General features: G+C 37.4%; 1 protein-coding gene across 2 annotated transcripts in view; it reads right to left on the bottom strand.

Annotated features, from left to right (window-relative positions):
* The window catches only part of LOC129940447 (protein Skeletor, isoforms B/C), a 169,096-nt gene that overhangs the window by 35,460 nt on the left and 121,012 nt on the right, over nt 1-12,624 (bottom strand). For both annotated transcript variants that reach the window (XM_056048793.1, XM_056048794.1), the window contains exon 4: nt 1,584-1,695. In XM_056048793.1, coding sequence (XP_055904768.1) covers nt 1,584-1,695 — 112 coding nt within the window. The remainder of the gene's footprint in view (nt 1-1,583; nt 1,696-12,624) is intronic.

Below are 12,624 nucleotides of genomic sequence, written 5' to 3'. Positions count from 1 at the left end.
ATAGAGCCATGTCTAGTTTTGGAATCCCTGCCAAACTCATCCGTTTCTGCAGGATGACCATGGAGAATTCACGCTGCTCCATAATGGTTGGAAACAACTTAACAGAACCTTTGATGTCAAAAAAGGTTTAAGACAAGGTGATGCGCTGTCATGCGATTTTTTTAACATCGTGCTTGAAAGAATAGTGCAGAGCTCACACGGCAATATTATAGAGGCACTATCTATCAAAAGTCTGTCCAATTACTGGCATATGCTGATGACATTGACATAATCGGAAGAACTCAGCGTGATGTCAATGGGCTTTTGTTAGTATTGAGGCAGAGGCGGCAAAAATGGGTTTAACGGTTAATGAGGGCAAAAAAAAGTACATGCTGTCGTCAAGAAAGGACATACAACACCGACGTCTTGGTCAAAACGTCACCATCGACACACGTAACTTTTAGGTAGTCAAGGACTTCGTCTACCTAAGCTCCGCTGTAAACGCAGAAAACAACACCAGCGCTGAGATCAACCGCAGAATAACTCTTGCTAACCGCTGTTTCTTTGGGCTAAGAAAGCAATTGAGTGTTAAAGCCCTCACTCGAGGTACCAAAGTTGGTATATAAGACCCTTATCATCCCCGTCCTGCTATACGGTGCAGAAGCATGGACTATGACAAAAGACGATGAAAGCCCTCAGTTTGAGAGAAAAGTTCTTCGTGTGGTCTACGGTCCTGCATGCATCGAAGGGGGTTATAGGAGATGACTAAGATGGCTGGGTCACGTAGAGCGCATGGAAACCAATGCTCCGGTCCGGAAAGTCTTTGAATCCACATCCACAGAACAGGTGGCGCGCACAAGAGGAAACTGACCTCACCCAACTTTGAGCGTGAAATTGGAGACATCTATCTAGGCACCAAACTACATGGAGAAGTTTGTTGGGTGGGGCCCTTGTTTAAACAGGACTGTAGTGCCACCTTAAGTAAGTATTTAGTTTATCCTTCAGTTCGGAGGACTTAACTTTTTGCATTGCAATAGGAATTGAAGTTTTATTATAAGTAGGGCTTTAGATGTGCAATTTTGTTGATACTACATTTGAAATGAGGAAATAAAGTCATTATACCAATCAGAAACTCTAGTAATTATAAATGTAAACAAAATTCAACTTAAATAGCTTCTGTAATATTTTATAAATGAGGAGTAACTTTAACATTTCCTAATTTTAAGGTTATACATTTCAAGATACGTCAAAATAAACTGTATTTCTTGGTTATTAATGTTCACTTCATAGGGAATATAATATGTTTACTTTAACTTCAAGGCCTAAGTAATTAAATTAATTGTTTTACAAAAATAATCAACAAAATAGACTTAAAAAAAATGAAACAAAACAATTATGAAACAGCAAAACAAATTTAGAACAAAATCAAAAGAAAAAAACAAGAAAGAAACACAAAAATGTTTAAAATTTTCAAAACGCTTCTAGGCTTTGCAAAAAAGAAAGTTATTATTTTTCATTCATTATTCGAATTGAAAGTGAAAACCAATTAATTTGCATTGATGATGATGACCATGAGTTTATTTTAAGCCTTCCGCATCACTCACCGTAAATCTTCGGCACCAAACTGAGAGCCATCGAATGTCCTTGATCCTTTTGCCCATAGGCAATCTGAGAATGATGTCTGTATTATTGTGTGCTTGAAGGATTGGTGGATCTCTGCAAGAAATTATTTTTATATATTTATTATACGAAAGAGTTACATTTATATTATACATTTAAAAAGAAACTGTGCCATAGTTCTACAGAATAAAATTAATTAAATTATTGATTGTTTAAATATTACAAACAATTATTTGGTAAATAGCGAGAAATAAAAATGGAAAGTACACATTCTGTTTCAATAACATAAATTGGAACTCGTAAATTTAACTTGACAACCTTCAGGTCATAGCATTTATAACTCTTTCTAGTGAATTTATGTTCTGAATACAGGTGCAGGTCTCCTAAATTCTATGACTTACTCCGGTCATTATCTAGTGATATTCTTGAAATATGCTGTCTACTACAATATTCGATAAATATTTTGAATAAGTTTATTAAAAAAATGTTCATATTCAGAATTTTCCTAACGTCATTCAGTTGAGTACTAGATTGAGGTGTTGACTGCTTTTCAGTCAACAGATTGTTCGGAATGAGCTGATCCTGATTTAGTCTTACGTCTACAATTTCCGAACATTTGCGTAAGGCATGTAATGTTTTAAGTGTCACCAAAAAACAGGAACACCGACTGTCAGCTTCCCAACAAGACCAACTGCCACTCCATCTAAAGTTTTCCAACTCGCCAATACCTCGCAAAATGGAAGGAAAAAATATTAATACATCAATAATATCTCTGGAAACGGTGCGTACAGATTACGTTCTACATATTTTTGGAATGGAATAAGAAACACCTAATGATAGAACCGCTACACATTTATTAAGAAAAACAGAGCTGCTTCAAATATTTTTTTAGACATAGGTTAGGCTCTAACTTTTGAGCACAAAATGCTTCAAAAACAATGACAGAAACTACAAAAAAAAGTGTAAGTAATTTATTTGTCGTCGAGCAACCGTTTTGAAGTTAGAGCTGCGAAATTAGGTCTTGATAAAATGTATTTAATAATTAAAATCAATTTTTATTATTCACCAAAAAGTGGTACAAAGCTTAGTATACATTTCTAAAATTTATTGATTTGTTTGCTTAAATAAACATTTAATGAGATACATTGGAGATCGGTTTTTGTACATCATAGGGCCTAGTGACTTACAACTCTCGACCATTCCAGTGTGCGAGTGCTTGAGTCAGGGATGGAGGGGAGCTACAGTTTTAAGCCAAATCCGAATCGAAAATTTGAGAAAGCAATGTTCATGACAAGAATGACTCTTGGACAATGTGTCAATCGCAAGAGGAAGTACCTACCCGTTAAAAAAAAATTTTAGATGGCATAGGCAGGGATCGAACCAGAGACCTCTGGCATGACATTCCTACGCACTTTTTTTTCTTGTAATTCATTTGTATTACTTCAATCTTAAACCTATCTTAAAGCTAGGCATAAATTCATAAAACTAGCATAATTAACCATAACTTACAACTAACTTACTGGTCCCATACAGACACTCTAAGTTAAACTATAACACTTAATACTAATGTCTTTCGACCCAAGTATATATTTTACTTCAATTTAATGTATTTATTTGTGTATTTAAAACCCAATTCTACTTAAAACCCTAAAACTATAAAACAAGTATGTAATCCGGCCAAGGCTTAAAAAACCATCCCGACTACCTACCATCAAATGCCGATTGAAGCCTCCAAAACTGGTTCTCCTGCTTCACCCTATCAGTTCGGACCCAGCTCTACTGAACCGAAGGAGATCTGCTCCAATCTGCCAATCTATCCTATATCAGACCGCATCTATCTAAGCATCTGGTGCCGCTCAAGCGTGCACTTTCAAAATACTCGTGGTTCGGATAGATGGCCCCGAAAATTAAATAGTTGGTCGAAGACATAGCTTTTGCAATGTGACCTCGAATGAGTTTGATCACGAAATTGTCAATTCTGTTGATTCGAGCCCCGCTGTATAGGACCTCGTTGAAGAAGTAATGCACCTAAGAAGACTCGGCTGTTCGAAATAAGCCGGTACAGCGTCGTAAACACTGCCGCTCGAACACCCGAAACTTCTCCATCTGGGAAGGGGCAACGTTGAACCACACAGGACAACCATAAACGATCATTTGCCGTATGAGGGCCATGTAGCAAATTACCTTCACTCTGGGGTCAAGCCGACTGCTGTAAAACAGCTGTTTCGTCAGAGCGAAGGCTTCTCTGGCCCTGGTCAGAGCAGCATTTATATATCTGTCGAAATATAAATACTGGTCTAACCAGATACCGAGTCATTTCACTATACTTTCACTTGTTATAATCGCTGCCAGTAAAGATCAGCGCTAAATCTTGTCGAAATCACGCTGCAAGAGAATTCTAATAACCCCAACCTTTCGGGCCGTTCTGTACGCAATTAGATCGTCGGTGTACGCAATTGCCTTTGTAAGATTACCTATCAGATCGCTGGTGCGAATGCAAAAGAGAATCGGCGAATTCACCGCTCCCTGTTGAAGATCATTTTTAATTGAGAATGTTGTGGTAGAAGTTACATTGCCACTTTTGACAACAAACTTTCTACCGTTAAACATATCATAAAGTATATAAAACAATGGCTTGCTTGTGCCAAGCCTGCTCAGTCTTAGTCAGAGCCCTATTAATGATGTTTTCGAAAACTTTGCTGATGCTCGGAGAAGACTTATCGACCAAAGATTTGACGGGTTGGAGTTGTCCTTTCCCTTTTTCGGGAGAGGATGAACCACAGCGGTCTTCCAATGCCCTGGATAATATGCATTATTCAGTGCATTATTGAAGATTGTGGTGTAAATGTAAATTGCCACCATCGGTAAATTTCTTAGTAGGTACAACGTTAGATATACCATCGATGAGATGACCTCAACCTTCGTCACTAACAAGTGACTTGTTTCCGTTTGCTCGGCGATTATGGCATTTGCCAAGGAATCGTCATTGAACCGCATGTTTAGCTGTTCTCAGATCGCCAATGTGTGATATCATTACGGATGTAAAAGTGATTAAGTAGGGCTCTGTTTTCCAGATCATGGTTGGGGCGAATGCTAACATTCACCTTGTACATTTGCTGGAAAGCAGCTCCCACCGCCTCCACTTTTTCCTTCGGATCTTCAATTATGTAAAAGTCATCGTCAAAGATGGCTTCTTCTGGATCTATTTGCGCTGTCCTGAGTATGTCTCTGTTCTCTTCGGTTCTTTGGAGTTTCAGACTCGGAAGGTCGTTGTCGTTCTTTTTCCTGGATATTTTGTTGATTTTAGGGAACATACTAGGGTTACTGGAATTAACTGACCGGATCTTTCGGTCCCAGTACTTGTAAATTGATAACCTTAAGTTCTCCTTAATCAACAGATTGACATTTTTTATTGACCACTTCAGTGTCCTAACCTCCAAGTCGTGTGTGTCTGTAAGTCGTTTGTACAAGTTTTTGAGTCTTGTCAGTAAGCCACTCCTGTGCCTACGTAATGCGTCAATAGTCGCGTTTCTGTAAGCGTCCATTTGGTCCCGTTCTTTGTACTTTGGGATTGTCCGTTCCATCGTTCGTTTTATTGTTTCGTCCATCTGTTGTAAATGTTGGTCAATTTCTGTATTTGTCAGGTTTTGTTGTTTGGTGGAGCTATGTCACTCGAACGAAGTTCTCTCGCTAAGGCGTTGGTGAAACGAGGCCACCGCATCTTACTGTAATTGTATGTATGTATTATGCCACGGGTACTACTAAATCCGACATTATGAATTTTTTAAAATAGTAGTAGATTCTCTTAAAGTAAATAAACTTTAACTTTTTTATTTAATTTAAATTTAATAAAATCATTTTTAACACACCATATCTTTTCTTTTAAACAGTTTCGACCAAAACAACGTTCTTTCAAAAACTTCAAGACAAATTCAAAAACTCCAAACCGATATCATTTTTAAACTTCTCCGAAGCATTAGATAGAGTTAAGCACAAAATACTTCTACAGAACCCTTTCCCGTAGTATAAACACCTTTTGTGACAATTGTCATTCCGAATGTCCTAAGTAAAGGTTAAGTGCTGTTTTTGGTCTTTCGTAGTTTTTTTTTTTTATTTACAGAAATTAAACCTTCCAACTTGTTTAGGTCTTAAAAACGTGTAATTCCCAGCTGTTGGATTGTTCTTGATCATGTAATCATATCAGAAACTGAATCGAAGAACTCCTATGATGGTGACACATCATGAATGCATGTTCAGGTTTTCCTTAAACTATTATTTGTAACCATTCAAATATTAAGTATTTATCAATGAATGCAAGACCTCATGAATGGGGTTATAAAAATCAGAGTTTTAAGTGGAATTTAACAGTTCAGTTATGACTTTGACTTTTTCGCTGGAGATTGAAGTAATACCTATTCTTTAGATACACCAGATCATGGTGACAGCTCTAATCTTGCAACAAGATTCGCTCTTTCTATACCTAAGCATCAAAACTATAGAATCTGTTTTAGCAATTGGTTTACTAACTGGTTAATCGGTTTGCAAACTTGCTGTTTCCGATCATATGGGTTTGATGTCACCAAAAAACTCGGCCAGTGGCCAGCCGCCACTCCACTATCTAGCTTATCAAAACCTCAATACCCATCACAAAGGTCAGTAAAAAAACTATCAAGACATCATGAAAAGAGGAAGCTGGGCTTGTTGGGATGCTTGCAGTCGGTGTTCTTCTGGGTATGATGCTTAAAAATATTGTAAATCTTTATGCATAATGTTGATCGAAGAGCATGAGAGGTGCAATTGAGTGGACGGTTCTTCAGCCACACAGGCGGCAAAGTGACTGGACCATTTTGGGAGTTAAGACGTTCTCAAAAACTTGGTTTGGTTTGTGGCGCCCGCCATCCTGTTCATCATTGAACGGTTGCGATCCTCATTCACAGTAACGTGCCGGTCTTGATCATCACGGAAGAAGTACAGCCTAATGACGCCGCCAACCCAAAAACCACACCTAACCGTAATTTTTTCGGGATGCAGTGATGACTCATAGAATACGTGTGGATTGCTGCCTGACCAATAACGCCTATTTTGTTTATTGACGAAGCCATTCAACCAGAAATGAGCCTCATCACTGAAGATGATTATACGCTAAAAATCCGAATCATTTTCAATTTGTTGCTCAGCCCAATTCATACTGAAGAGAAATGTCAAAAGAGCGGCAAGAAGTATGGCGTCGTTTGCTGTCCCTAGCGTTCTACTTTTGCAGCGTCCCTTTTGAAAAACCTTGTACAGTAAGGGGATAAGTTGTCTTGCCTTGGCTTTCACTCTTTTGTGCTCAAATTAATAGAATCTTATTAAGTTGCAAGATTTCAAATCGTCTATGTAATTCAGAGTCTACTTGCACCAATTCAGGTGTACCTCAGGGTAGTCATTATGGACCTTTACTATTCCTTTTATTCATAAATGATATCTCTGCTATTCTCGTTCAATCGGAAATTTTTTCAAGTAACCAAGTATGTAAGAGTTTTTTGATTGACAAATAAATACAAATTAAGTCTTTAAACACAAAGGTTCCTCTGCCATTTTGTGATATAGAACTTCTTCCTATTTTTAAGAGGGAATTAATTTCTCAAATTTGAACTTTGGAAACTCTTCAATTCTTGGAAGAGAGCTTCGTAGGTGTTTAACTCTTTATCTTAATCGATTGTGTTTTTCCCCATAAAAGTCTAACCATCATTATTTAGTTCTTGAATTACAATTGACACATTCAATACCCTAGTGACTTCCTTATCCTTAACCTACTTTGTCTTAGTTATTTGATTTTTCTTCATTATTTTCTCTTTTTCTACAAACATACATACATCCACGTAGATACCCCCATATAGTCTATCTCTATACTTTATAGTAGTTTCTTAAATCTCAACTAAAACTCAAAGCTTCACTCAAAGAAATCCAATTTAATCATATAAACAACTAAACATAATAGTTCTCCATCATATCCTTTATATATGTTTGTATCTTCTGTATTATAGGTTATAGGTATAATATTTGTTTCGCCTACTTTTGCCACAGAGTGCCACCAGCCAATATCCTGCAGGTTAGACATTTTCAATAATAATAAACTCTCATTGATCGACTTATAAAGATATAGACAGATACTTTATAATAGCACAGTACTTTGCTGCTTTTTGTACAAATATAATGTACCTATGTATCTTTGTGTGACACATTAAACTTCAAACAAAATACGATTCCTATCTTAGATACTGTGCCAAAACAAATACACACAAGTCGATCTTCCAAATATAACGTACGTACATATGTCTATCAAATTCGAACAAAACACCCCCCGGATATTCGTCATCGTCAAAAGTATCTTTTTCCCAATCATCTATTCGTACTCGTATCGTATGTATATAAGTATCTGTACCACCTTCATCTTTTGAATCTCAACAATAATATAATTGGAAAAAAATAATAAAATAAAATCCTAAATAAAACAACCAAACAGCAAGGACCGTAGTAAGTAGACTTTCTACACAAAGATCCTTCAAAATAGCTTATCAAAAGATGCACACCAAATTCAGGGTTGGATTTGACAAGTTAATGAAAGCGAAACATAGCAAAAATCCTAATCCAAAAAATATGTAAAATGAGACCTACACTGATAACTTCCCATCCCGTCTGTCGATTTGTCTTGCTTAATAGGTTTGTAGGTTTTCGTGTTTTTTTAAAAAAAATTATCAATTAGATTATTCTAAAAAATTTGACACCAACGAACTATATTTTGCAAATGATGAAATAGTTTGGTTTCAAAATCTATTTTTGTTAACGAGTTTTTTAGTCGTTAACCAATTTTAGGCCCCTAAAGCTTGAAACACCACAATCGAATTTCGAAATTCTAATGATGCAGACATTAAGGGCTCTTTGGTGGTGTTTCCACCTTGACGGACCTACCAACTGACTGTTGGATTTTTATAAACAATAATCAATATTTTCTTGGAGAGAAAATAAGTTTAAAGCCAAGATATTTGATATGAAATTAAATTTTTACCAAGTTTTAGTATTGAAAAACTGTCAATTCAATTATTCTCTCAATTTTATCGAATCTTGAAAAAAATATTTTTTTTTAGAAAAACGTTTCTCAAATTTTTGAAAAGATATTTAGGTTAGGTTAGGTTATAGTGGCTGTCTAAGATGGAAACGGACACACTTAGGCCAGTTTAATGGCCCATTGTGATACCATATGAATCTTGAGGCTTCCTCCTAAGCTCAATGGAACCAGCTTGAGTCCCTTACGAAACGTGAGAGGCTGATTAAACCGATATGATTTAGATCGTTTAGATTGTTAAAGAAGAATTCTCCTAGGTAATTCTTGCGTTTTCGAGCTAGAGCAGGGCATGTGCAGAGAAGATGAAGAACCGTTTCTTCCTCTTCCTCGTCAATACAGCTTCTGCAAAAGTCATTTGAGAATACGCCTAGTCTCATGGCGTGCTTTCCTATTAGACAGTGTCCGGTTATGACACCTATTATGGAGCTTATATGCGATCTGCTTAGAGAGAGCAAGCACCTTGAATGTTGGCCAGATGTTTTTTGTGGCTTGACACGTGGTGATGTTGGTCCACCTGGTGCCTGCCCTCCTCACAGCGTCTTGCATTAGTAGCAGTTTACAAGTAGCGATTGGTATGCCAGTACTTGCCAAACGTGGTAGGATGGGTTGTACTGTACCGTTCCTGGCGAGTTCATCTGCCTTACAGTTACCTGGAATGTCTCTATGGCCCGGCACCCAGCAAAGGTGAATATTAAACTGTTGCGCCATCTCCATTAGAGATGATCGACAGTTATGGACTGTTATAGAGTTTGAAGAGACTGAGTCCAGAGATTTGATAGCGGCCTGGCTGTCGGAGAAAATACGGATATCAGATGTTGATATCACGTTTTCTTTGAGCCAAGACAAGACTTCCTTAATCGCCAAAAGTTCCGCCTGGAACAAGCTACAATGATTAGGAAGGCGGAATGAGAGACTTAATTTCAGTCGTTCAGAGTACACACCTCCACCAACCCCCTCTTTGGTTTTTGAGCCATCTGTGTAAAAGTGGATTGACTCATCCTCTAAGAATGTCCTATCCTCCCAAAAAGATCTGGTAGGTATAGAAATCTGGAAATTCCTGTAGAATTGTAGTTGGGGGATGGTGTAGTCTATGTGCTTTGGAATAGATTCTAAGTACCTTAGAATTACGGAGTGGCCAATGTTGTTGTTAGTCCACTGCGACGAAGCATTGAGGCGAATAGCAGAGCTTGCAGCTATTTGTTTGCTAAATATGTCAAGGGGTGTAAGGTAGAGCAAGGTGTCCAGTGCCGCAGACGGAGTTGTGCGAAGCGCTTCGCTTATAAATACATAGGCAGGCTGAACGTTGGACTTTATTTAACTTATCCCTGTTTACGAGTATACCTTTCTCTAAAGCTTTTACCCTGTTCGGGATAAAATTTCTCATTCCACAAAGAAAAACTTGATAAAAGTTAAAAACAAATCTCAATAAAAGTTTCAGTTTATTAAAAACAAATAATGACAGTACTTTAGAGAGTAAAATGCAAAAAATACTCAATGACATTTGAAGTAAAGGAGTAGAGCTAATTTTGACAGCAACAATTTCTGAGCAGTTGTGTTTATAGAACTAATACTCTGGATCACTTTTTACCACCAAGCTAAAATCAACAGTTGGTATTCATCCATTTGACGTGGCTTGCATTTGGACGTTTAATCATTTTATCTTCGTCCCAATTGACAGTTTGAAAAAAAAAAAAAAACGGGAAATGGGGATTTGTTTTTATATACAAATATTAGTAAGAGCGTTATTTTCACATTCATAGGATTTCAAAATTAGTCGCCTTAAAAAGTATTAATTTGCAAACTGACCTCACAAATAATGTTGCCGAACAAAAGCAACTTGATAACCGACAGTATGGCTTTTGGTGATTTCTTGGTTCATCTCACTAAACTGTGGGACAAATTCTTAATTTTTTTTTGGAAAAAGTAGGATCTCTAGTCGAAAATGCGTAATTTCGATATCGACGAATCCCTTCTTTATTGAATTCAAATTTTTTTTAATGGTTCAATACAAGCTGTTTTAGAAGTATTCATGTTTAAAACCATGATAGAGATTAAAAACAACAAAAAGTCATTGCGATATTGCGATTTTCGTCAATTTTATTATTGGTGGAATTGAAAAACTCTGGATTACAGAACCTAAAGAGAATATTCAGCAAATTTGTAAAGTCTCTATAATATTTTTGAAATCTTAGAATCAAGTTGTTTAATGAAACTGGAAAAACAAATTTAAAATATTCCTTTGTGAACTTACGTTTATAAAATAATTCGTAACACCTTTTTCGAACACACATAATTTTCATTCTAGAGTTTGAAGGGAAAAATTATCTCCCGGGGAATTCGGAATAGGAGAATTCTACTCTCGGAAGAACAATTCTCCCGGGAAATTGTTTTCCCTTAAATGCAAGGTAAAGTACCCGGCCTGTGAATTTAACTTTAGGAAGGGTTAACTTGCTTTAGTAAAAAGATAACAACCTTATTAAGGTTGTCAAGGATCAATGGTTTGACAATTCATTCAATCATTGCCAATTGATACATTTTTGATTAGTTGTTGTCAAAAAAGTTTTAAATAGCTGCTTTAGATTCTTTCAAGTCGCCATTTGGAGTCAAAATATATGTATACAGTTTGTTTGACTGCAAAAAAAGTGAGCGACAGTGACAGCAAACGACGTCACGTTTCTTTTTGCTCTTTTGACATTTCTCTTCAATAAGGTTTGCCATTTCACGACGGAAAGATATACGAGCCAACAACGAGTCGAAATTATTAAAATTTACTACCAAAATTCGAACACAGTGACCTCAACGTTAAGAGCGCTACGTCCAATTTATGGTCGTCATAATCGTCCTAGCGGATCAACAATTGAGCGTCTAGTGGAAAAATTTGAATCCACAGCACAGTGCAAAATGTTCATGTGCCAGTCTGCCAAATATTGCTGCCGCTGAGGCTTCGGTTGCAGAAAGCCCAAATGTTTCTCTCACACTGCAATCGTTCTCAAGCGTTGGGCATCTGAGTGGCAAATTTTGAGAAGAGGTTTTGGCACACACCCTTACAAGATTAAATTGACGCAAGAACTGAAGCCCCTTGACCACCAGAAGCATCGTGTGTTCGTGAATTCGGCTGAGCAACAACTTGAATATGATTGGGATTTGCATCAAAATAACCGATTCACTGATGAGTCTCATTTCAGTGTATTGGTCAGGCAGCAATTCACACCTACTCCATGAGTCATCATTGCATCCCGAAAAAAATACGGTTTGATGTGGTCTATGGGCATGCGGCGTCATTGGGCCGTACTTCTTTCATGATGATCAAGACCGGCACGTTACTGAGAAAAGGGATCGCTACCGTTCAATAATAACCGAATATTTTTGGCCCCAATTGGATGATATGTAATACCGGTGGCATGATGGTTAATGCGTTGGACTGTCATGCCAGAGGTCTTGGGTTCGATCCCTGCCTGTGCCATTAAAGTCTTTTCACGGGTACTGCCTCTTGCGAGGAATTGACAAATTCTCAAAGAGTAACTCTTGTCATGAAAAAGTGCTTTCTTAAATTAACCGTTCGGATTCCGCATATAAACTGTAGGTTCCTGACAATATTAATCGCACACAGGAATGGTTGAGAGTTGTAAGTCACTAGGCCCTAGTTCCCAACGGACATGTGCTTCCAAAAGGACGGTACCACAAACCATACAGTGAATGTTGCAAACAATTTATTGGAAACCAAGTTTGGAAAACGTGTTATTTCACGAATTGGTTCATTCGCTTGGCCGCCTCGGCCGTGCGATTTGACGATGTTAAACTATTTCCTGTGGGGCTACATCAAGTCTTTGGTCTGTGCCAACAAGCCAGCGACTCACACCGATTAAAGAACTTCATACAAATATCGAACGTGAAATTGCAGCAGTATCGGCCGAATTACG

This window comes from Eupeodes corollae, chromosome 1 (assembly GCF_945859685.1).
Source record: "Eupeodes corollae chromosome 1, idEupCoro1.1, whole genome shotgun sequence".
In the NCBI taxonomy this organism is placed as follows: Eukaryota; Metazoa; Arthropoda; class Insecta; order Diptera; family Syrphidae; genus Eupeodes; species Eupeodes corollae.
Note: the sequence above shows the minus strand (reverse complement) of the source record. Positions and strands in the feature narration are given on the sequence as shown.